The 27162-nt window shown below is 38.3% G+C and overlaps 1 protein-coding gene across 1 annotated transcript; it reads right to left on the bottom strand.

The window, feature by feature from the left end:
- Window positions 1-80: 80 nt before the first annotated feature.
- Window positions 81-8384, bottom strand: haus8 (HAUS augmin like complex subunit 8). The gene is made up of 10 exons (XM_047373730.1): window positions 8248-8384; window positions 7901-7965; window positions 4956-5017; window positions 4653-4779; window positions 4306-4416; window positions 4117-4220; window positions 3813-3971; window positions 3160-3301; window positions 2756-2897; window positions 81-494 (listed from the first exon to the last, which is right to left on the bottom strand). The coding sequence occupies exons 1-10, from the start codon at window positions 8310-8312 to the stop codon at window positions 368-370; spliced, it is 1104 nt and encodes a 367-aa protein (XP_047229686.1). The 5' UTR covers window positions 8313-8384; the 3' UTR covers window positions 81-367.
- Between the last annotated feature and the right edge of the window lie 18778 nt (window positions 8385-27162).

Consider the following 27162-nt stretch of genomic DNA (forward strand, 5'->3'; position numbering starts at 1 on the left):
GTTTTAATCATGATGCTTTTATACAACCAAGTGTTTTATTATCTACTCCCTTATATGAGTAAGCTCTCCATAGAATCACGTTGATAAGTGAAATTATTTTATTGATTGTATTACAATTTTAAATTGAATTACGTTTTTAATGCATATTTATTGTTTTCACTATTTACTAAAAACACTCAATCTGTAAAAATGCATGAGTTGTTAGTGAGCAGAACAAATTATAACACAATTACAGCAAAGTCAGACAGAATACACAATAGAAAAAGACACAAAAGGTTTTTAAGCGTTTAAAATTAGAAAATTAATACAGGGACTGAGGTGTACTCCAAAGTGCATGTACTGCGTATCCCATCCTGTATGGTATTCTTCACTGTTTGGGACAAAACAGCTGAAGGGTTTTCGAACTCCCAAGGTGCTCTTCCTCGATTGCTTGCTGAACCTGGACTGAATGACGGCAGATCAACGATGACAGCTCCAAAAGCTCTGAACATGTTCTAGAAAAACGTAGGGACATCTGAATACTTGCTGAAAGTTATGATGCATTTTTAGGTAGTGCTGATCACTACATAATTTCGCTATACAGGTCCTTCTCAAAATATTAGCATATTGTGATAAAGTTCATTATTTTCCATAATGTCATGATGAAAATTTAACATTCATATATTTTAGATTCATTGCACACTAACTGAAATATTTCAGGTCTTTTATTGTCTTAATACGAATGATTTTGGCATACAGCTCATGAAAACCCAAAATTCCTATCTCACAAAATTAGTATATTTCATCCGACCAATAAAAGAAAAGTGTTTTTAATACAAAAAACGTCAACCTTCAAATAATCATGTACAGTTATGGACTCAATACTAGGTCGGGAATCCTTTGGCAGAAATGACTGCTTCAATGCGGCGTGGCATGGAGGCAATCAGCCTGTGGCACTGCTGAGGTCTTATGGAGGCCCAGGATGCTTCGATAGCGGCCTTTAGCTCATCCAGAGTGTTGGGTCTTGAGTCTCTCAACGTTCTCTTCACAATATCCCACAGATTCTCTATGGGGTTCAGGTCAGGAGAGTTGGCAGGCCAATTGAGCACAGTGATACCATGGTCAGTAAACCATTTACCAGTGGTTTTGGCACTGTGAGCAGGTGCCAGGTCGTGCTGAAAAATGAAATCTTCATCTCCATAAAGCTTTTCAGCAGATGGAAGCATGAAGTGCTCCAAAATCTCCTGATAGCTAGCTGCATTGACCCTGCCCTTGATAAAACACAGTGGACCAACACCAGCAGCTGACACGGCACCCCAGACCATCACTGACTGTGGGTACTTGACACTGGACTTCTGGCATTTCCTTCTCCCCAGTCTTCCTCCAGACTCTGGCACCTTGATTTCCGAATGACATGCAGAATTTGCTTTCATCCGAAAAACGTACTTTGGACCACTGAGCAACAGTCCAGTGCTGCTTCTCTGTAGCCCAGGTCTGAGGAATGCGGCACCTGTAGCCCATTTCCTGCACACGCCTGTGCACGGTGGCTCTGGATGTTTCTACTCCAGACTCAGTCCACTGCTTCCGCAGGTCCCCCAAGGTCTGGAATCGGCCCTTCTCCACAATCTTCCTCAGGGTCCGGTCACCTCTTCTCGTTGTGCAGCGTTTTCTGCCACACTTTTTCCTTCCCACAGACTTCCCACTGAGGTGCCTTGATACAGCACTCTGGGAACAGCTTATTCGTTCAGAAATTTCTTTCTGTGTCTTACCCTCTTGCTTGAGGGTGTCAATAGTGGCCTTCTGGACAGCAGTCAGGTCGGCAGTCTTACCCATGATTGGGGTTTTGAGTGATGAACCAGGCTGGGAGTTTTAAAGGCCTCAGGAATCTTTTGCAGGTGTTTAGAGTTAACTCGTTGATTCAGATGATTAGGTTCATAGCTCGTTTAGAGACCCTTTTAATGATATGCTAATTTTGTGAGATAGGAATTTTGGGTTTTCATGAGCTGTATGCCAAAATCATCCATATTAAGACAATAAAAGACCTGAAATATTTCAGTTAGTGTGCAATGAATCTAAAATATATGAATGTTACATTTTCATCATTACATTATGGAAAATAATGAACTTTATCACAATATGCTAATATTTTGAGATGGACCTGTATATAAAAAAAAACCAAAAAAAAACACTCAAGCCAAATATGTCAGGGGTTTAAATATTTAGCATATTACCTACACCATAAATTGGTTGGTCTTCATATTCCTCTAGCTATTACATTGTAATCATAATCAAAATCTGGAATTTTATGTCTGACAAAGTAGTGCATCACTGTGAAGTTGGAAGTAGATGGTTTTTCCATTAAAATCTGAAAATGCAGGGTACATTTGTATATAAACACTTGATACCCTAAAATAAAATCCAGAGCGAACCAAATTGCCTTGCAAGATCACCTTATTAGTAAATAGAGTCAAGCTGTATGTAATTGAATCTCATTACAAATATAGCTGTTCTGTGGATTCCTTAGAGGTTAGTGAACAAACACCTTAATGAAGACCAAGGAACAGCCTATACAACTCTGGAGGAGCTGCAGAAATCAACAGCTCAGATGGGAGAACCTGTCCAATTTCTATTAGCAGAAAATGTTGATAGCCATTTATCATTTTTCTTCCGCTTGTACCTTTTTTCTGTTAACCAGTCACAAAAAATCCCAATAAAATCCATTCAAGTTTGTAGTTGTAACATGATTGGCACTGAAGAATTTTATACATATACTTACCCTGAAAGCTGCTTACTGATGTCCTTTGATATTGTTTTTATTTCTTTAAGGCATTCTAAAGATGTGCTGTTGTCCACATGATCTCCCTGTGTGCACTCTTGTAGCAGCATCTCAGTTTCTTTTAGGCAAGCCTCAGCTTTATCTAAAAACAAACAAAGTGTATGTAAATATCAGGAGATCCACGGGTTTCTGTCAAAATCATAGTATATAATCATTGAATCCTTATAAAAACATGTAGTAGTAATTTAGGGCTGTTTGGTCATTTACAGAGAACAATGGAGTTAAATCATGTTATCCAGCTTCCTTAACGAGAAGCATTACTAGTTTATGTTTATCTGCAGAAAATTAAAGGAAGGCAGTAAAGACTGTTCCATTTAACTTGAACTTAGAAACATTGCAATAACCTAGAAATTGCCTTCCATCCCCATTTATGTAGAAGTTCTTGACAGGCAGCTCATGACGGGTGCTGTCGACAGATGTCGCAAAACACTTGTAGTCCTTTGTGAACTGGTTGGCTGCCTCGGCCACAGGCGTCAGCATATCAATCTGGCAGGGGAAAAAAAAAATCCCTTCGGTTATTGCTGTTTTTATGCAGACACATTGTTTACTAATGGATTACAAAAATATAATCCAGCAATAAAAAGGCATACTATTATCATCCTAACATCACTTTACAAAATGCAAATGAGGCATTAATTAGACCGTTTAAAATAATATTTGTTTTAGCTTTATACATATGTAAATGATAGATCAAGCAGGAACTACAAATGCCTCAGGTGAATTTTTATCAGTCAAAGAAAGGGGTGTGAAAGTGCATAGTGTGGGTTGATGGTGAGAGTTCTTAGTTTTGCTGCATTTAATGAATAGGGGAAAAAAAAAAATCTTATTTTTCATCACCAAACATAGCCGATCAAAGGAAAATTGTTTGATTTCAGTCAATGAGTCCACTGACTAATGCACCTCTTGCTTAAACCATGAAATTAGAAAAAAACCACAGCTAAATCTGTGTGAATATAAAATGTGCAAATATTCCATAGCTAGTTACTGGTGCACTGACCTGCGAGTCCAAGAGCTCATTCAGCTGTTTTTTCTTCTCCATCAGAACATATTGCCGCTTCTTCTCCTTAACATTACTATGAAGTCTCTGTTCTTCATCCATCTTTTGAAGGAGCTTTGCCTCTGCCTCAGCTTTGAATTTTGCAGTGTTACTCTCCATCTGGTAAACAGAATTCTCACATATTTGCATTTTATCAAACCCAAACACAAGCATGTTTTATTCACATTTAGGTGTGCTGACTGAATGTAGCAGATGCATTAAGAGCAATTTACAGCAATAATCAGGCAGTTTTAACCAGTCTTACCTTAGCTGAAAGATAAGCCAGTAGAAATGTTTGCATTTCTACACTCCTCTTCTCATTCTCTGGATTTCTCTCAGGCTCCTTTGCATTCTCAACCACAGTTTTATCTTTAAAAATGGTTAATGAAAAATCCCATTCATTCACAATTCAGTTTTGAAAGCAAAGTCATAGTATTGCAGAGGTTTTATTTACCTTTAATGACTGAAATATCAAAATCTGGTCGAAGACAGTGGCCATCTGTAAAAGTGGACTGCAGGACACTTTTACCAAGGAGGGATGGATCAGTTTTACGTGAAAACGTTGCTTTTCGGAAGACAAAACAATATCACTAGAAGTTATTTTGATTAAACATTATCAAAAATTAATTCAGACCTCAGTTGAGGTGGATTTCATTTTGTATAATCAGTTTTTTTCCCCAAAGTAACAGCAGAAATCATGGCCACTAGGGTATGCTATAGTTATTCTTCTATTTCAAAGGCACAATATCAGACATTTAATAACATTAACACAAACCCAAAACAATCCTAATAAGATCTTACTCTCTGCCAGTGCCTTTGGGGTCAATGAACGCCTTGTTGGTGTGCCCACCTTTGGTTTGACAGCGGTGGGTTTGGGTGAGGAAGGCCGTTGAGGCAAAGCAGTCGACTCATTGGTCAGCGAGTTACTCTTGAAAGGTGGTGGACGAAGAACAGACAGACATCAAGACAGCCCAGAAGAATATAGAATAAATCAGGGCGCTACTGCATTGTTTAAAAATATGGCAATTCAGATGTACGGCATGAATTACCTTATTAAAAAAAAAGTTCCAAGAAAACAAAGAGAGATGAAACAAACTGCATTACCTTTGAGAGAGACGTCTTTTCAGCTGATTGTAAATATCGAGACTTGACAATAGTCCCACTCGCTACAAATCAATGAAGACAATATGGAATCATTTTTGAAGTAGGATTACAGTCTCTAAAGCAGATGCGTCGATTATAGACAGTTTTATTTAAAGCATTAATAAATTACCAGAAGTATATTACTCAATCCAAAAATAAGCAACGCTTTGCAACAATCACTGGCAAAACATTAAGTGTGTCACTGAGTATAAAAGGAGCATCCCAGAGAGTTAAGGCAGTTCACATGTACTGATGTAGACAAATCAGTGATACTAAAGTATAAGAATCTTTCTATGAAGGGATAATACCCCAAGCCAATAATTACTCCATAATCCCCAAGACCTTGAACAACATTAAAAACAGGAGTAACCCTGTGGAGGAAATCTCCGCATGACAAAAGTAACAAGCAAGGGATTTTGAAACTGACTTATAAGGCAAATCGAAGTTTCAAACTGATTTAAGTTAAAGGTGAGCAAAACCATCCAACTTCAGCACAAAGTTGAAAAGTTAGCATCTGCTATGTAGTAGACAAGGGCTAATTTATGATATGTACAGGTTTTTAAAGGAATTACTGCACTAAAGCCATTTTCAAGATGCCCAAGTATTTTAAGTTTCAAAATTGCATCTTATTCCAAACACAAATTTCTATATTTTTTGTTTCATGTTTTATTCTCTCCATCTTCATGAATCATGAAATATGCCGAGGTCAAAAGGTCCCAGGTCCCCGTTACGACAAAAGGTGATTGCTTACCTTTTTTAGCATTTATTCTAATTTAGATCAGCATGATTTGAAGATGTCTAACATTTACACACATGAATGAATTATCATGCAAAATGCATATTCTGCATAAAGCACGGTTTGTGACCTCTGATAGCTTTAATCTGTTGGTAAATATTTTAAAGACAGCAGTTTCAGTGCGTTGCTAGACTCAGTTTGAGAACTACGGGTTCAGTTCAAACCCGTATTATAAAGACGTTGTTTTGAGGAAGATCTGTGGGTTCTCAGTAAGTAATAACTAAAAAAAGTTAAAATCTGATTTAATAATTAAATTAAAGGGAAAAAAATGAAATAAATATTTCCAAACTATGTTTTGTTTTTCCACACTTATCCAGGCGCAGAAACGATGAAAGCACATTTCTAGAGACTGCATGGGAACCCTGTAGTCTCATATACAGGTCCTTCTCAAAATATTAGCATATTGTGATAAAGTTCATTATTTTCCATAATGTAATGATGAAAATTTAACATTCAATTATTTTAGATTCATTGCACACTAACTGAAATATTTAAGGTCTTTTATTGTCTTAATACGGATGATTTTGGCATACAGCTCATGAAAACCCAAAATTCCTATCTCACAAAATTAGCATATTTCATCCGACCAATAAAAGAAAAGTTTTTTTAATACAAAAAACGTCAACCTTTAAATAATCATGTACAGTTATGCACTCAATACTTGGTCGGGAATCCTTTTGCAGAAATGACTGCTTCAATGCGGCGTGGCATGGAGGCAATCAGCCTGTGGCACTGCTGAGGTCTTATGGAGGCCCAGGATGCTCCGATAGCGGCCTTTAGCTCATCCAGAGTGTTGGGTCTTGAGTCTCTCAACGTTCTCTTCACAATATCCCACAGATTCTCTATGGGGTTCAGGTCAGGAGAGTTGGCAGGCCAATTGAGCACAGTGATATCATGGTCAGTAAACCATTTACCAGTGGTTTTGGCACTGTGAGCAGGTGCCAGGTCGTGCTGAAAAATGAAATCTTCATCTCCATAAAGCTTTTCAGCAGATGGAAGCATGAAGTGCTCCAAAATCTCCTGATAGCTAGCTGCATTGACCCTGCCCTTGATAAAACACAGTGGACCAACACCAGCAGCTGACACGGCACCCCAGACCATCACTGACTGTGGGTACTTGACACTGGACTTCTGGCATTTTGGCATTTCCTTCTCCCCAGTCTTCCTCCAGACTCTGGCACCTTGATTTCCGAATGACATGCAGAATTTGCTTTCATCTGAAAAAAGTACTTTGGACCACTGAGCAACAGTCCAGTGCTGCTTCTCTGTAGCCCATGTCAGGCGCTTCTGCCACTGTTTCTGGTTCAAAAGTGGCTTGACCTGGGGAATGCGGCACCTGTAGCCCATTTCCTGCACACGCCTGTGCACCGTGGCTCTGGATGTTTCTACTCCAGACTCAGTCCACTGCTTCCGCAGGTCCCCCAAGGTCTGGAATCGGCCCTTCTCCACAATCTTCCTCAGGGTCCGGTCACCTCTTCTCGTTGTGCAGCGTTTTCTGCCACACTTTTTCCTTCCCACAGACTTCCCACTGAGGTGCCTTGATACAGCACTCTGGGAACAGCCTATTTGTTCAGAAATTTCTTTCTGTGTCTTACCCTCTTGCTTGAGGGTGTCAATAGTGGCCTTCTGGACAGCAGTCAGGTCGGCTGTCTTACCCATGATTGGGGTTTTGAGTGATGAACCAGGCTGGGAGTTTTAAAGGCCTCAGGAATCTTTTGCAGGTGTTTAGAGTTAACTCGTTGATTCAGATGATTAGGTTCATAGCTCGTTTAGAGACCCTTTTAATGATATGCTAATTTTGTGAGATAGGAATTTTGGGTTTTCATGAGCTGTATGCCAAAATCATCCATATTAAGACAATAAAAGACCTGAAATATTTCAGTTAGTGTGCAATGAATCTAAAATATATGAATGTTAAATTTTCATCGTGACATTATGGAAAATAATGAACTTTATCACAATATGCTAATATTTTGAGAAGGACCTGTAGTCTCCTACGGTGTTTCCGAACTCACTTTTCTAACGCAAATATGCACATATAACAACATGAGTACTACTGATCACTTCCATGATGTCTGCCAACCTATGAAGAACCTGAGTGCATACTTACATTTAACAGTTTTCTTCCCAGCTGCATTGTTGTTGGCTTTACCTCCATTACTGACACTTTTCGAACTGAAGACAAAAGAAAGTTGCTGTCAGAGATGGAAACTGATAACATGAAAGCAAAACTGCTTTAGTTTAGATCGAAGCCGAGTTTACATTTCATCTAAAAAAGGTAAAAATATGAGACCATGTCGTTTTCCCTGCTCGGCTAAAATATATTGTGCTAATTGGAACAGCTAAGTAAGTTATCTTTTCCTTTTCCTTATTTTATTTACCGAAAAATTGGAAGCCAATACATCGGCATAGTACCAGATATTCTCTTACGACGAAGCAAACAACTTTGATAAGTACCTTTTTGCATCGGTAGAAGTGTTTTTAAAGGTACTTGGCGCTGCAGACTGTCTTCGGGAAGCCATGTTTTTAAGGAAACCGCCTGTACCTCGGCTTTATAGTCCAGAAGGAACAAAAAACATCAGAGTTTCGTTCCGCGTGCAGGACCGTCCAAAGTCCAGACCGTTATTTGATGGTACGCCACAGCTCTCTAATAATGGACTGTCTTGGAATTTACATTTGACCAAAAATGGCAGATCAAAAAATAATTTATATCCTGTTCAATAATAAAAACCATTTGCATGTTTTCAGTTGTATTTTTTATTCATCTTTTGTGATGAGCACCACATACTTGAGGCTTCCATACATTTATATTTGTCTGTGTTTCTTTGCATTTCATGTAGTTACCAATGTTTCTATCAATGAGGAATTTCACAAATTAAAGCCAATATAATGTAAATATTTATCACTTACTGCCCCGCAACATTTTAATTATGTTTTATTTTATTAAATAACCACTGATGTCACTAAGGGATTTTCGCTTATCAAGTAGCCAAATATTTCACCATTAAATGGGAAATATTTTCATGATGACATCTACTAACCACTAGATGGGTGTAAGGGTGTGCTTTCACTCAGTGTAAGTAAAAGACTGACAATAATAACCATACCAAATTACATCTGGTGATGCATACCCTCACTTAGTTGAAATGTGTGTTATGTGCATACTAAAATACTATCAATACTCTACATATTATTGAGTTCTATTTCTTTTGCCTTTTCCTGTTCAGAATCAACAGGTAGAGTTAGTATGCAGCCAGTAATAATTACAATAAAATAAATAGGATGAGTGCACATGTATGTTGTGTGGAAGCATCAAACAGCAGCCAGAGCAGACAAAAAGCAAAGTATTTAAAGTGAACCCATGATGGATGTACTTGCGGGTGTTCATTTTCTTCTGATTATCGGTGTAACAAGGTTTTTTGCATCGAGTTTAATGCCGACTTGTTTGCACTAGTCTTAGAGCACATAATGGATGCTGATCCCACCTGTCTAAGCCCATCTTGGACAATGGGTAGGACAACAGGAGCTGAGTGGGTGTGGTACTGGATGTCAAACACTTCTTAGCAAATACTGCTCTGTTAGGTCTCCACAAAAATGAGAGATAAACCACCAAGTGAAGACCTGAAACTAAAGAGATGAATGCAGGGAATGTATATAAGATGGACCTCAAGGCCTGAAGGTTTTATTGATTTATTTTCTATAATAATTTGTAGACGTCTGTCTTAGTCCTGCCTTTATGGACATGTGCTGCATTTTTCTGTTTGTTTGAGGCACCCTTACCTTACATCATCAGTTTGTGGAAAGGCCGGGTCTTATCGCATCTCTAACCCTCCTCTCATAGTAATAAATTCTTGAAGCACTCTGCTGTGTGTCGGCATGCTTGCTGTCCATCTTTCACCACCAGGCAATGCCAGAACCAACTAGTCTTAGTGGAGGTGATATATACATAGAAGACTCTTTTTGGGTTTAGTTGGCAAAAATCTAAACATTTTATAGGTCATGTGACTTTCCTTTGCAATTTTCAGTGGTGATCCAGTCTCTGGTTGATGAGTTGAAATGAAAAAAAGAGAAGTGCATGTTGAAAGACAGCATTACAAGAAGACATTAAGGACCTGAATGAGAGTCCTTGTCTGTGTCTGGAGCCCACCTCTCTGGTCTTTCTCTGCCCCATGAAACTCTGACGTCTGTTAGAGAATTTTTTTTATGTCAGAGTGACCTCACTGATACTCTCCTCAGACACATGAAGCCATATCAGATTGAAAAAAAGTTGGATGAACTGACAAAAGGTAATATAGTTACATTTGGGAAAAGCTTTATACTCATTAAAGACCATACACGATTACCCCCCCTCGCCAGCTCACACCATCACTCTCTCTCCTTTTTGGGAAGCTGTTACTCATCATGCTTTCTGCCTGTCTGGTCCACGTAGCGTACTTGGAATGCTTTAAATATACAACGTCTCTTTTCAGGAAACTCACTAAGCAGTGGAGGTCCAACTCAGCTTCACATCCCATTACGTTGCTATTTCATTACCCATCCATCCATCCATCCATCCATCCATCCATCCATCCATCCATCCAGGTCCATCTTGCTACAAGACCACAGTATTAACTGTACCACCTTGCACCCCACTTTTTTATTTTGCCAACTGTAAATATAGTAAATTAATATATATTTCATTAACCCATGTATGTGTGCTTGGCTCTGTTTCCTCTGATTAATCAGACAAAAATATGCTTTTCTTCCTAACATCCATTCAAGACAGCACATCATTGATCCTTCTTACAAAGAGCTCATAAACAAGGTCTTGTCGGTATGCTGGGAGCCTCTAAGCTGTCCATGCCTCTCTCTGATGACTGTGACATAGAACTGATGGGATCACTTATCCTTTTCATAAGCAGGCTCATTTGTGAACAATCTATAAATGACAGCATATGACATAACGCCACCCAAGATAAGATGTAAAGAGATCATAAAACCTTTGGGACATAAAAGTATAAAAACAAAGGTATAACAGCTCATTAGTTGTTCCATGAACTACTGTATAGTTCATGGAACAATGAATTCTGCTGAAGGGGGATGCCCAGCCACCAGTTTGTGACCTTAAGCCATGGGGCACTGGCATTCTGCAGCAGGACAATGATTTAAAGCACACTAGAACGTTTTTCGCCGAAGTACTCCGTAATGTTGATAATAAAAGAACATTTTGGAGTGGCCTAGTCAACATCCAGATTTAAATCCGATTGAGATACTGCGGTAATGCTGTGATGACACTCAACATGCTCAGAAATCCTCCAGTGCGGTTGAATTAAACACCAAATTGCCACAAATTTCTTTCACTAAGGATGTGGTCCACCTCAGTCCTTAAAATGCTGTATAGCCAATATTATTCAGCTCTTTATCCTCTAATAACGTCATGGCCAGATTACAGGATAATGTTTTTTTTTTTAACAAAAGACAATAAATTAGGACATTCAGGGCATTTAATGCCCAAAACCTTTAACTATGAACAAAGAACTGGTCAGTTGAACAGTGCAAAAATGGCAAGAGTCTTGCACAACTGCAAACCTCCCATGGTCCAACCAAACTGGCAAACTGCACAAAAGAGCATTAATGAAAGAAGCACCTAAGAGACACATGGTAACTCTGGAACAGCTTTAGAAATCCACAGCTCAGGTGGGAGACCATGTCCACAGAACAAATATATTCTTGCAAACAAATAAATCTGGCCTAGGTAGAGAAGTGTCAAGAAGAAGGCCACTGTTGAAATAAAGCTATAAGAAGTCTCATTTGTGGTTTAACGAAAGGGATGTAGGGAACAAAGCAACAGAGTACTCTTGTTAGATAAAAACAAAATGTAACTTTTGGCCAACATGCTACATACTACATACTGTGTTGCAGAAAACTTACAATACACATTGCTCAAACACGCCATCCCCAACTTGAAACATATTAAAGACAGCATCATGCTGTGGGAATGCTTTTCTTTTAAAGGGAGAGGGATGTTGGTCAGAGTTAATGAGAAGATGGACAGAGCTAAAACAAGGTAATTGTGGAAGAAAACCCGTTAAAGGATGCAAAAGATGTGAGACTAAGGCAGGGGTTCACATTTGTGCAGGATAATGACAAAATAAAAAACAGACAGACAGACAGACAGAGCAACAATGGAATGTTTTAGATAAAATCATCATTAATGTGTTGTAATGGTTCTGTCAAAGTTCAGACCTATATCCAATACAGAAAATGTGGCAAGACTTGCAAACTGATCTTGAGAGGTGGCCTCCATCCGATCTGACTGAGCTATTTTGCAAAAAATGGGGAAAAATGTCAATATCTAGATGTGCAAAGCTGGTAGAATAATGCCCCAAAAGACTGGCAGCTGAAATATCAGCAAAAGGTGGTCCTAGAAAGCACTGACTCAGGAGACAACCACAAATGGATGCCACATTTTTCAGATATTTTTTGTAAACATGTTGACCATGTATCATTTTTCTTTCACTTTATAATTATGCACTACTTTATGTGGGGCTATCACATAAAATATTTGTAGTATTTGGAGTTATGTTCTAAAGGGGTTTTGAAGGCACTAAAAGCATGCAAAGTACACTGCTCAAAAAAATTAAAGGAGCACCTTGAAAATGAACAGAATTCAATTGGAAAAAAAACATGCTGGATATTCATACTGACATAGAATATGTTATGTGTTAAAAACAAAAGTATGCCTCATTTCATGAAAATAAAAATTATCAACCCACAGAAGGCTTAATCCAGAGTCACAAAGAAATTTAAACTGAAAACCAATGCGGCAGGCTAGTCCAATTTACTGAAATATCATTGCAGGAACTCAAAATGGTGGTCAGTAGTTTGTATGGCCCCATCGTGCTTGTATGCAGGCCTGACAACGTCGAGGCATGCTCCTTATGGTTTTGATGGATGGCATTCTGGGGTATCTCCTCCAAGATCCTGACGAGGACATCACTGAGCTCCTGTAAAGTCTGAGGTGCAATCTGGTAGCAGTGAATTGACCTAAACATGATGTCCCAGAGATGTTCTATTGGATTTAGATCAGGATAGCATGGAGGCCCCTCAACTGTATCAAATTTCTTCATCCGCCAGGAGCTACCAGATACACCAGTGAAGGGTCTAACAAAGGGTCTAAAGATTTCATCCCGATACCTAATGGCGGTCAGGGTGCCATTGTTTATCCTGTACAGGTATGTATGTCTCATCATGGACATGCCATCTCAGACCAATACTCATCCACCTTGAAACCGATCATGCTGAACAATGTTACAGACAGCATACATTCACCGCAGCCTTTCCAGACCCTTTTAGGTCTGTCACATGAGCTCTAAGTGAACCTGCTCTTATCTGTGAAAAGAACAGGGCGCCAGTGCCAAACCTGCCATTTCCAGTGTTATCTAGCAGATGCCAATCGAGCTCCCCGGTGCCGGGCAGTGAGTATAGGGCCTACTATAGGACATCTGGCCCTCAGGCTATGCCCATGAAGTTGGTTTCTAATGGTCTGGTCAGACACATTCGTGTCTTTGCACGCTGGAGGTTATTTTGTATGGCTCTGGCAGTCTTTATCCTGTTCTTCTTTGCCAAAAGGAGCAGATACCCATTTTGCTGATGGGTTAAGGACCTTCGACAGCTTTGTCCAGTTCTCTTACAGTAACTGCCTTTCTTCTGGAATCTTCTTCATGCTCTCGAAATTGTGCTGGGAGACAGTGCAAACCTCCTGATGAAGTTGGACTGCCTGTGCAACCTCTGTAGGGTCCAGTTATCACCTCATGCTACCAGTAGTGACACTGACCCTGGCCAAATGTAAAACTACTGAAAAGCAGTCAAAACAAAAATGAGGAGGGAAAAAATATCTGCTGCCTTCACCTGTCAGAGAACGCTACAATTGTGTAGGACCAAGGTGCAGAGCATTTCTAGGAAGCGGCATGGTGAGTTGAATAGTGTAGTGTATCTAAATAACAAAAGGTAGGAGCTTACAAAAAGTCCAGGTCTTTGAACACAGGCATGTAAATAAGGCTCGTAGTTATAGGCATGGATAATCAGGAGCAACAGCAGGTAACCAGCAGAAGAATCCAGTAATAAGGACAAAAAACCAGAGAGCATAAATGCTGAGAGAAGGTGGAGAGTGGACCAATGAACTAAAGGAGCTAATCAAGGAGAGAATCAGGAGCAGCTGGTGTGGGAGAGAAAGGAGGCAACTAAAGGAGGGTGACTAATTAACACTAATGAGCTGGGAGTTCAGGCAGGTAACAGAAAACATTTAAGTGAACAGAAATAAGTTAACAAACAATAAGACTAACTAAAGAACATAAACAGGGAGGAACCGGATCTATAAGGAAATATAACCTAAGTCATCTAACACAGGAATCCAAGAAAGTAATCTAAACACAAGGATGGAATGATGAATCTAAACATTAACTAAAAATTAAAGCAACTCAAGAACATAAGAGAAAACAGACTAGGAACTCAAACTCAAAACCTGACACAGGCAGATCATGACATCACCTGCAAAACCATTACTATTTTTGGGGTCGTCTTATTGTTGCCCTTAAGTGCATTAACACCAAAACAGCTGACATTGATTAACAACCCCCTCTACTACCTAACTGACCAGATCAATATTCCAAAAGTTTAACTGACTTAATGTTATGCTCCAATTAAAAAGGGTTTCTTTATTTTTTTTAACAGTGTACTATATACCTTATATCAACACCATAGAAAGTGAGAGTTACGACACTCTTTGAACTCGCCGATAGGAGGTCTCGTGGTTCATGTAGCTCTCAATAGTTCCAAACATCTCAGCGGTGTCAGTTTGAACGGCTTCAGGCGCGACAAAATGCAAAAAGCGACTTTTTTCACTCTTTCCTGCAACTTTTGGTAATTAAATAATAATGACCTGATTACTGGTAACTACATCATAATTTGAAAATCCAAACAGAAGTAACAATACCTATTATAAATGCTCTTTCTGATCTCCGCATGCTAACACATGCTAGCATGGGATGCTATAACTGTATTCTGTGCCAGCAGTTAAGAGCTCTGATCAAACTTACCTTCAGATCTACATTCCTATACTACGTGGAAAGATCTTTTGCCTATGTATTTCACAAAAATATCCAAATATTACAGATGGAAAATGAGCAGAATTTAATTTTTTAATTATTTAACTAAAAAATTAAATAATTTTTAAACAAATGAGGAAAATAAGTAGCTGAATGAAAATATGACTGAAGACCTGGGATGAATTCTTAATTTTTGTAGAAGACATAATCATTCTATTTTTTGCTGTCATGTGAACTGAGTACTTGTATCTATAACAGACTTGATTGTGACCGTAGTCTGACAACTGTTGTAAAATTGTAATTCATTGACTAAAATGTTCATTTAATTGAAACTGTAGTTAAAATCATATTAGATAGCAAAACTGTGAATTGTGCAAAAATAAATGACCAAACAATTTATTGTAAGATATGTAAAATGCAAAAATAACTTTAATAAAGAAGTACTTGCACTACCATTTATACAGTTTATTAATTACATCTGCACCAATAAACTGTATCTGATCAAATCTGAACAAGGTAGAAATGTGCCCAAGTCCGAATGAGGGTTCATCCTCCTTGGCATCATTGGCAGCAGCTCCCTTTGAAGTCAGTCGCCACATCTGCTGACCTCCCTGAAAACAATACAGAAACAGTTTAGAGGACTCAGAATCAATTACTATCATAGCTGTAAGGTCATACTGGAAGGCAAAAAAAGTAAATGCCTTCCAGCAAATACGAAGAAAAGTAAATGTGTTTCTTCAAATCTCTCTCTCTCTCTCTCTCTCTCTCTCTATATATATATATATATATATATATATATATATATACAGGGGTTGGACAATGAAACTGAAACACCTGGTTTTAGACCACAATAATTTATTAGTATGGTGTTGGGCCTCCTTTTGCGACCAATACAGCGTCAATTTGTCTTGGGAATGACATATACAAGTCCTGCACAGTGGTCAGAGGGATTTTAAGCCATTCTTCTTGCAGGATAGTGGCCAGGTCACTACGTGATACTGGTGGAGGAAAACGTTTCCTGACTTGCTCCTCCAAAACACCCCAAAGTGGCTCAATAATATTTAGATCTGGTGACTGTGCAGGCCATGGGAGATGTTCAACTTCACTTTCATGTTCATCAAACCAATCTTTCACCAGTCTTGCTGTGTGTATTGGTGCACCGCCTTCAGGATACAATGTTTGAACCATTGGATGCACATGGTCCTCAAGAATGGTTCGGTAGTCCTTGGCAGTGACGTGCCCATCTAGCACAAGTATTGGGCCAAGGGAATGCCATGATATGGCAGCCCAAACCATCACTGATCCACCCCCATGCTTCACTCTGGGCATGCAACAGTCTGGGTGGTACGCTTCTTTGGGGCTTCTCCACACCGTAACTCTCCCGGATGTGGGGAAAACAGTAAAGGTGGACTCATCAGAGAACAATACATGTTTCACATTGTCCACAGCCCAAGATTTGCGCTCCTTGCACCATTGAAACCGACGTTTGGCATTGGCATGAGTGACCAAAGGTTTGGCTATAGCAGCCCGGCCGTGTATATTGACCCTGTGGAGCTCCCGACGGACAGTTCTGGTGGAAACAGGAGAGTTGAGGTGCACATTTAATTCAGCCGTGGTTTTATGTTTTTTGGATACAAACATCCCTTTCAGACAGCTTCCTCTTGCGTCCACAGTTAATCCTGTTGGATGTGGTTCGTCCTTCTTGGTGGTATGCTGACATTACCCTGGATACCGTGGCTCTTGATACATCACAAAGACTTGCTGTCTCGGTCACAAACAATTTGTCCTCTTTTGAACTCTGGTATGTCACCCATAATGTTGTGTGCATTTCAATATTTTGAGCAAAACTGTGCTTTTACCCTGTTAATTGAACCTTCACACTCTGCTCTTACTGGTGCAATGTGCAATCAATGAAGACTGGCTACCAGGCTGGTCCAATTTAACCATGAAACCTCCCACACTAAAATGACAGGTGTTTCAGTTTCATTGTCCAACCCCTGTATATATATAGTTTCTGATCACTTAGATTTTTTTTGACAGCCTTCCCAACAACCAGTTAGCTCCAGTACTCCAAATCAACAAGAATACAGCAGTGTTACCTTTGATTGTTTAAAAGTATTTTTTGTTACTGTTCTGTGTATTGATGCTGATATGTTCCAGTAATAATTCTTAATTTCTTGTTCTGTCTTGAGATAGATTCTAATATCTTCTTCAACTTCAACCATGACTAGCAAATGCAAAACTAATAACATAAAACAAATGTTAAGTAACAGTCCTGCTGTAAATACCAACTTGGTAAAGGTCTTAAAATAATTTTGTTCAAATACCTTGGTCAGCTCTTATTACTTTTAAGGACAGAAAAATTAGATCTTGTTACTTTGTGGTGCTTTGTATCCAACAAGGTTCAGCAGTTCACTTAAGCCATTCTCGTGTGGTTTACCTGGAAAAGAATAATAAAAAATTACTCATCTTCACAATCACGTTTAATGATAATGTCCCTATTTATGTGGCCGTCGTTGACAAACAATCTATAACTTTTAACTAAATTAACCATGCCAATATCACAGTATTTTTCAAGATGTGCTAGTTCAGTAGCTGGAATTACAATAAAAATTAGAAAATTATCAACGTTAAGAATGTAAGCTGTAATGGACATTTTAAAATGCTGAATCAGACACAATGAGATAGACCCGTCTAAAACCCGCCATGCTTACAATGAGCTAGCTGCAGTTAAAATACAGCAAGCGAGTTAACATGCTTAATTAACTAAACCTGGCGATATAAAATATAATTGCTAAACTGTGATACAGAACAGTCAACTAAAGCTTTACAATAGCAAAATAATGTTGTATTTTATCGACTTACCGTAAAAAATCCTTCTGAAACACAGAGAATGAACTACGTCTAATGCTGGAACTGCTGGTGTTTGGAACTATTAGCAGCTCCATGAACCACATGACTTCCGCATTCAATTCTTTCTATAGAAGTCAATGGGAGTGTCGTAACTCTCTCTTTCTATGGCGCTGCCCTATATGAACCAACTTAAGTAGAAAAATGGCTTACAGATAGTAGGGCAAATAAAAACATTTTTATTAATACAGATGATATAACTAGAGTTAAATAATATAATATCTGATGATTTTTGGACCTTTAAGTCCTTTTACATTAACAAAGATCTATGTATAACAATCTTCAATGATTTCATTGTCATAATATTTCCCCCCCTCTCTATCAGATCTCACCAAAAAACAAACGGTAGGATTAAACTGTATATTTTCTTCTGTAATCTCATATTTGTCACAAAGGAGCAACTTGTTTCCTACTGAAAAGTGACCCTTTCTGCTCACAAATCTCAATCACATAGCTCGGAGCCAAGCTTTCCAAAGCGTGCCCTTGCTGCTCACTTCCTAATTGTATAATTAGGTGTTTGCTTCTGTGGATACACCTTTTTCAAGCAGCGTGTAAAGCTAGGGGATTTCCTGCATGTCTTCGGGAACAGATGCTAACTCAAGTAAATTCATCAATGTTTGATATAAAAAGTGAACAGTTTATGCTGCTAAACAGGAGGATAACTGTGTCCAAAAGAGTTCATTGCTTAGCTGTCAACTTTGCACATTTAGTTCTACTAAAAAAATAAGCAACTGGTGTAAATTTTGAAGATTTGAGCATATTTAGAGATGAGTTCATTTTTGTGTGGTATCTGTGTTCAAAGATTCATGTGAAGTTTTGCAAATAAAATATGAGCAGCGTATAAACATGACTGATCGTGTAATCGTGTATATGTGTGTGTTCTGTGTTTTGTGTGTGTGTGTGTGTGTGTTTGTGTGTGTGTGAGAACCACGTACGCTGCTTTAGCAGGGCAGTGTAGCGTGCAGTGCAGGAGCGAGCAGAGGCGGCCCAGGCCACCACAGCTCCAGCACCCTGGTAATCCCTGCGTTTTCAGGAGCCCTGGCCCGTACTTGATGAGCTTGAGCAGGAAAAAGGTTATGCGCGCTCCCATGTATTTCTCTCACCCTCTCTGTGGCTCCCTTTCTTTCTCATTCTCCCCCTCTTTCTCATGCCCCCTCCCATTCTCTGCATCCCCTGGAGCCACATTGTGAATGAATGGACTCTAAGTGTTTGCTCAGCAACTTCGTCTGTTCCTCTCACTCTCTGTACTTCTCAGGATTTTGGCTAAAAGGGTTGAGAAGTTGCTGAGCCGATGCAAAAGTAAATACGAATCTAGCAGTAGACTCAGGACTCAGAATCAGGATACACAGGACTGTTTACAGCCCCAACCACCTTTATTGGCACAACTGGTAAAAATGAATATAAAAAGCATCTTATTGCTGTAAAATAATGTCACTATCAAGTATATTTAAAAACCCAAAGCTTATTTTGAGTATATGGAACATGTATATGATAAAAACAGTTTTTTCTTAAAGTCACCATAGTTGGCACCATTATTGTCTATACTTTCTTCAACCTCCTTTTGCCATTAGATCAACCTCTCCACTCACTCTTCTAACATAACAGTTCAAAAGGTTGGATCATATAAGGAAAATGTGGATTTGTTGTCTGGCGAACCAATTATGTGCTGATTTGGCCAAATCTTTTGGATTGTTATCTTGATGAAAGACCCAGTGACAACCATTTTTTCTGTTTTCGAGCAGAACCGAGGAGATTTGTATGTAAAATGGCATTATTCACTCTAAGGGCCTTTGGTAGAGGAACAGTTCCACAGGATTACAGAACCTCCATCATATTTAACAATTACTTCCAAATACTCATCCTTTATTTCATGCTTGCTGCTTTTTGCTAGAAAGCTCCATCTTGTCTTTGGCCAAAGCACATGGTTCTAGTTATAGTTCATGTAGAGTTTAGCTAATCTATGTTGGCATCTGTGATAATTGAACAGAAATGGCTTTTATACAGCATGTAGGTAGTGTGTAATGACTGTTATGGACTCTTAGTGATACCTCCAGTACTTACTGTACAGACTTTATACATCTTTATCAGGGAGGTCAACAAATTTGTCCACTTCTGTATATCTTTGTGTTGTTTCTTCTGTTGGTAATTTATGCCTAATTTAAATAATGTATTTCACTATATTTCAGCTGGAATCAGGTTTTGGAAAAAAACATCTAAGATCTGTGGAACATTTTGTCTTTTTGAAAAGGCTAATAATGAAACACCTTTTAAAAATGGGGAATGTTTTTCTGATGTTTTGAAAACACTGCTGAACATAAACTTTTACTTTTTGTAAGTTCAGACTGGCATATACGTAAGGCTTATTACAGCAAAATCTAACATTACAGCTTTAAAAAATTTATCTATGATTAAAATATTAAAATGAGTCACAAATTTGATTGAAGCAACCCATTTTAGAAAAGGCTGGATAGAAGGGACATCTTGCAATAGCTTGGGGTAGATACAACAAATATGAGTGGTTGAAAAGAGCATAATAAAGATTCAGAAGGAAGGAGTGTCAGAAACCAAAAACATTATGTGGCCTACAACATGGCTGAAGGTCACATTAGCCAAATCCGGGAACAAGTCTGCACAACTTGGGCCACAGGTGACATTTGCCTTAAGTGAAAATGATTTTGTGGGCTCATAAGCACTTCTTAACATGACATCAAATAAGCACTTTCTGCCGCAGTTTCTACAAATTGCAACGAGATTCAAAAACAAGCCACCCAGGGACATCTGCAGAAAGGTTTTAAATAAGGTGACCAGATAGAAGCTACTGATGAGCTTGGAGTGGGGCAGAAAAACCAAAAGCTATAATGGAATTTCAAGAGTTTCATTGTGTTGTCATCATATATACAAGCGTTGGGGGACAACATTAATTGTCTGGATATTTCACAGAAAATTAATAGTTGACAAAAAATCAAACAAATAAATATAATTTAAAATATTTAAAATACCACCACCTTCTCTTTTAAATTCATAAATTTCATGCATAAAGATCTGTCTAGTTTCTCTGGTGCAACTTTCTAAGTTCATGGTAATTAAAAAAATATATCAAACTTAGATTGAAACTATGTCATTGGTTAAACTTGATGTAAATGTATTCTAGGTTCAGGAGGACACCAACTGTACCGCATGAAGTTTGCATAAAGTTCAAAGGATAACAATTTTAGGAGTGTTACTGCAACTTGTACAAATACAATGATGCCAGAAGAGGTGCTTATATATTGTATTTTGTAGGATCAAGACCTGGTGTCTTCCATAAAACACTCTTTTTAAGAAGGCCCTTTCTTATCGCTCCTTTAGGAAAATCGCAACAGTCATTCTGCATGGTCGAAGCAGTCTACTCTGTAGTAATAGAAACATCCTGGTGCAAAATTGATCTGTCTGCAGTGTAATCATGTCAGCTTCTGAAATCAGCGCCCTTTATGAAAGTATCAAAGTAACTTCTTAGCATATAAAATCTAATATCAGGCAACAAGGTAACCACGGTTTTTATTGTGTATTGGTGCCACGTTATTGCCAATCTGTGTTTAAACCACTCCATCTAATAAATTTTGTTGTAACTGTAAAACACAACCCAAAACAGCTTTTAGCTGTTTAGCTTTAGCCATTTTCTCTCAGGCAGGGAGGGGAAACATTATACTGTCGCCATGATTAGAAACACCATCTCTTCTTTGGGAATCTCCGGCTCAGATTCTCTTTCTGCAGAAGCTCAGAAAGAAGGGTTTAGGGCAGTTGGTCTTATTACTGGCCGAGATACAGTCCTTTGATGCGCAAACAACACACCATACTTAAATTTTTGGGATCTAACGTTCTTCGAAGAAGTGATCTACATCGGCCAGCGAAGTCAGACATTGACATGCATTTCTTCCCGATGCCACTCTAGTGAAGTGCAGCGGGAAAGAGGTTGTGATGCTGCTGCTCTCAGAGTTTTGTAATATGATGTCATAGGAATTCCAGCTGGGACTCCTCCTTCCCAGTAGTAGACCTGAAAGTAGGTTAATGCTCTCCATTCTGGGATTCAGAGTTTTTACCTGTGTCTTTTATTTGTGTAGTTCAATGGTTTTACTCTATCCATGGCTGGGCCCAAAACACACAATTACCATTAGCTGAGCTAAGAGTCAAGCTGTTAGTTCAGTATTCTTTCATATAAAAAGTTAATAAGTAGCTAATAAACCAGGTATGAATAAAACTGTAAACACCTTATGAACTGTTTATTTAAAAATTAAATTGATTCTTCATCAATGTATAAAAGGTATCTTATACTGCCTTAGAACTGTTTATTAATGGGTTATAACGTGTTAACAGCTTAAATGATACAGTCTACCATCATATTTTGTTAAACAAATTGATTTATTTTAATCTTTCTTCTTCTGCAATAGAAATGTTCTCTTCATATTTACCTGATAGATCATAGGTTGTAAAAATTGGAGCAACAACATCCCAGGCATTACACTGTTCTATGGGGTTCCACAGGGGAGCATTTTGGGACCACTCTTCATTGTATGCTGATGACACTGTACCTTTTGTGTCTGGTTTAAACGCATCAGTGTTTGCATCAGTGTTTGCAAGAAAATCATCTAAATATTAATGAAAACAAGAATGCATGTATTTTTACTCACCTAGGAGACATTTATCTATAGACAATCCCATTACTTTTCAGATCAAAAACTCTCCATTGTAACCAATTACAAATATTTGGGAATGAACCTTGATTCTTACCTTACAGTGACTATATACAAATTATCACTAAAAAGGCTAAAAAATAAAGTTATATGTTTATGTAGAATTAGGCCACATTTGACATTTTCTGTTTCCGTAACATCTTTTCATGCAATAATACTTTCGTCTTTCTCATAGTGTCTGTCTATCTGGTCACTCACTACAAATGAAATTCTGGAGCCAATAGCTAGACTCTATAACAGTGCTTATAAGGTCCACAATAGACTTTCTGGTACCAAAACCCAATTTGTGTACTGGTTGTACCACTAGGCACAAATGTCCTTTTGTCATTACCAGCTTTCAAAAACTGTTATGGACTGTTATGTCCTCTGTAAAGCCTGGAATGACATCCTACAGCACATAAGGACTATGCCAACAATAAGGATTTTTAAGAAGTCCCATGCTCACTACCTGCTGGACAGCTATCGCTGTAGCCACTGAGATGTGGCCTCCTCCTAATTCTGCTTCTTTCAGCTGTGTATATGTTGACTGTGTTGTCCTGTGAAGTTGTGATGTTTGTTTGTGTTCTGCTAAAAACAGTATCTATATTGAGTCAAGCATGATTATTTTTTTATCTTTTCTGTCTAAAAACTTTAAATCAAGAAATAAATAATAGTTTATAATTTTGATGTTAATGTAGGCTGCAGCAAATGCATTTTTGCTCCGTTTCTTGGGGAGGGGGACTCATGGCATATGAAAATGTGAACCAAGGTTTAAACCAGTAGCATCACTTTCTGAATGTCTACAACATTAGTGTCTATTCCTTTTATGCAACTGAGAAACAAATATTGTCCTGAAAGGTGTATGGAGTCTATGATGGGGCGGCAGGGTGGTTCAGGAGGGGATTATGAAGAGGCCGCAGACCCTGAGGCAGAGGTCCTCGTTTCCTGGCCTGAGCCCCTGTTTGTCCTGCCTGACCTGGCAGCTCTGGGGGCAGATCCCGCCTAGATACATCCCTGCTCCCACGCCTGTCTGAAGCTGTTAACCACTGGCTGTGAGTAGCTATCTGGGCTTAGTGATGTCTGAGCTGCGGCGTGATGAGAAGGGGGGGCTTCCAGGCATCTGTGGGATGGGGTTGCCGGCTTTTGTGTGTTGGTAGAGGACGGGTTGTGGTAAAACAGACATCTGGCAGAACTGTAGGAGGTGATGATTAATATCTTCTGTATGGCGATGGTCAACTTTTTTATGGTAGCCTTGTTCGAGAGGAAGTTTCTTTAATACTTGTGAACAACTTTATTTTTTTTTCAGATTTTGTAGTGTAAAATTGGCTTAATTGGAAGACAAACCAATATAAGGCTTAAATACAACGCTATGCAAAAGAAATTCACACCTGTTGGACATTTTCTAATTTTCTCACATTTCAATAAAATACTTTGAATCAAACACAAGATTCACAAGTATTTTTTGATATTTTATGTGGTAAACAAAATTGTAATGTGTGAAGCGGAAGGAAAACGTGATAACGTTTTTAATGTATCAGAAACAAAACTCTGAAACGTGTATTGTACCTTTGTATTTAGCACCCCTCGTTTATAGTTTGTAGAACAGCTTTTTGTTGAAATTAAGACCCCAAGTGTTTTAGGGCATTTTCTACAAGCTTTCCAGATCTGGTGACTAAACTTTGTGCCTTTCATCTTTACAAAGAAGAACAGCATAAGGTTCAGTCAGACTGGATATAGTATATCTGTGAACATCAACTTTCAAGTCTTGCCACAGGTTCTCAATATGATTAAGGTCTGGACTTTGGCTAGGCCACTATAACACAAGGATATGTCTTGATCTAAACCATCTCATCAAGCATATCTCTATCTGTATATGTAGTGTAGTACTGCTGGTAGGTGAACCTCTACCCGTATTCACAAGTCTTTCTGTATAGGCTCACAGGTTTCCTGCTTTCCTTACATAGCTTAACAGTTTAGGTGGACAGCTATGCCTTTGAGTTGTGCCATACTTTTCCCATTATAACATAATAGTGTGGACAATGCTTTGCTGTTCAAACCTCGGGATATTGTTTTATAACCAAACTCTGTTTTAAACATCACCTGAACTTTATTCCCGAACTGTCTGCTGTTCTCCTTGGTTATCATGATGCTGTTTGTTATTAATGTCCTCTAACACACCTCTGAGGCCTTCACAGAACAGCTGAATTTATACTGAAATTAGATTACACACAAATTGACACAAATCCTAAAGGCAACTGTTTTATTATCGTGGTGTCAAAGAACTGAAGTCTAAACACAAAACAACAATTTTTTAAAGATTTTATTGAAGCTGGTGTGTGGACTGGGACAACATTTGAAATTGTTCAAGGACTAAAAATACTTATACCAAGACACTGCATATTGCATTTGGCTCAAATTTAGCATGCTGCTCAGTGTGATTCAAATTATTCCCCACCATTGCTTCAGGAGATCTCATTTGGGGTATAGATGTTGAAGGTTAAAGCAAAGTGGTTCAAAGTTTACCCAGGGTATTAAAACAGATTTAATGACTGTGATCTTTCAGAAACCATTTTGTGGTCCTCTATCTTTTTGGGGCTTACGTGTGTCAAGTATACCCACCTGTATCTTTTCTAATGCTTTGTTATTAAAATATGAATTTAAGCTGCCATCTGGATGCAGTTAAATTAATCAATGATTTTGTTCTATTGTGACCCTTCCCTGTTGTGCCCAGTCTTTGCGTTCCCAGTTGCAGATCTCACAATGCTGATGGAAATCATGCAAACTGCTTTTAGCTCTTTGTTTGCCTAAATAATCAAAAAGAAACACTAAAGCTTTCATGGTGCTTAAAGGGTGTTGTCTGTCTACCAACTGTGTGCACAACACTGTTTTTACTTCAGAGTCCAAAAGACAACATATCTCATCTTCCCCCAACAGGGTTGTTTGATTATCACTCTCCAAAAATTAAAATGAAATGTAGGGATATTTACTTTCCTTTCTCAAAGGTTTGGATAGCTCAATTGCTTGTTTTCAGTGGCTTGTTATTATTTTTCAATTGCTGGATAGGCTGCAGATTTTGGAGTAGCATGGTTCAGCTGTGTGAGTGTTGTTTCTGCCCTGAACATACAGATAGCAAGTCAGTGAAAGGCCAAAGAACAGCAGAGATACAGACACAGAGGAAGGTTCACCAGCGGTGTGTATCCTGCACAACGGCTACAAAAGAGACAGAAAAGAACCGCAAAATTCGGTGTATACGTTGTTGCATGCTGTATTGCTACACTGAGTAATTAAAATGTTAAAATTTAACAAGTAATATTAGTTCAACTATTTGCAGACATTTTATTTGGGTAGATTTTAATTACTTTTTTCATAGCAGATATTGTGTAATTTTAACAGCTAAAATACACTTAAATAAATTTGTTAAATTCCAACCAATTATTAGTAGACACTCCTGTTTAAACACTAGTATTTTGTGATGTAATAAACATTGAGGTGATATGAAATTATTTGAAACTTGTTCTACTTTTAACTGAAATCTATTCTGTAAAATTCATCAAAACGTAAGTGAGGGGAAAACATAAAAAATGTAAAATTCAATAAGCTGGTTGCATCAATACACACTTCTAATCTAATACTTTGCTGAAGCGACTTTCATTCAGTTTTAGCTCTCAGTCTTTTGCAGTCCGCCTCTGCTAGGAGTTAAAGCAAAGCTGACTCATCTGAAATGAAGCTAATCTGTCCTAGGAGGATTTTCCTCACTCCTGCTTATTTGCATCATTTTGCTAAAGCCACAGTTTAGAGAATACAAACCCCCCAAAAATATTTAATTTTGCAGATGTATCAGTTAGGAGAATAATGCAAAAAAAATAAAAATAAATAAACTACAGCATAATTTTTACTGAGAAGGCAGTTGACATTTATAATAATTTGACAAAATATACAACAACAGTGGCATTAGAAACTGGTTGTTTCTTCAGAACTGATGAAAAGACAGGATGGAAATTGATCGTGAGCCCACAGCAACACTGAAGGAGCTGCAGGTATTTAAAATAAGAACCACGATCTTCATGGACTGAGGAGTAGGGTTGCAAGACAGAATCCTATGGAGTAAGAACGCTGTCAAAAACAATGTGTATGTAAAGACGGAAATGTGTGCATATTAGTCAATAGTTGTGTATAATTAAAATCCAAAAGAGGTATTGTATATTTTCTCTATAAGAATACAAAATAAAATGTTACAGCTTCAAGAAATTACAAACACAAAGTTTAAGTTTACAGTTGTGGTTTATTCTTTATGAATACAATATGCTATAACAGTTTGTGAATACGATTTCTTTTCTATGAGAATACGAATTTACATCAGCGACTTGGTGTACAGTAGGTGGCGGTATGCACCTCTGAATTTGTTGCAAACCGCCAGCAGAATAAGAGAAGAAGCAGCAGTACTAGCGCCAAGATGACGGACCAAGAGCATATATTAACGACATTAAGACATATATAAACTTTTTAACATTACCTGTTTTTGTACCGTAGTTTCTTGGTCCGTTCGTTTGGCGCTAGTGCTGCGTCTTCTTCTTCTCTTCTTCTGCTGACTGTTCGCAACAAATTCAGAGGTGCATACTGCCACCTACTGTACATCATTGTATAACTCCACCCACTATATTCTATGT

This window comes from Girardinichthys multiradiatus, chromosome 9, assembly GCF_021462225.1.
Source record: "Girardinichthys multiradiatus isolate DD_20200921_A chromosome 9, DD_fGirMul_XY1, whole genome shotgun sequence".
NCBI classification, from domain to species: Eukaryota; Metazoa; Chordata; class Actinopteri; order Cyprinodontiformes; family Goodeidae; genus Girardinichthys; species Girardinichthys multiradiatus.

What these genes read in the sequence shown, in the direction of transcription:
- haus8 (XM_047373730.1), bottom strand. Translation starts at nt 8,312, where the DNA reads ATGGCTTCCCGAAGACAGTCTGCAGCGCCAAGTACCTTTAAAAACACT. An exon ending in ACTTCTACCGATGCAAAAAG is followed by an intron (nt 7,966 to 8,247) that starts GTACTTATCAAA and finishes TTTTGTCTTCAG; the next exon opens with TTCGAAAAGTGTCAGTAATG. An exon ending in GGATGGAAGGCAATTTCTAG is followed by an intron (nt 2,898 to 3,159) that starts GTTATTGCAATG and finishes GTTTGTTTTTAG; the next exon opens with ATAAAGCTGAGGCTTGCCTA.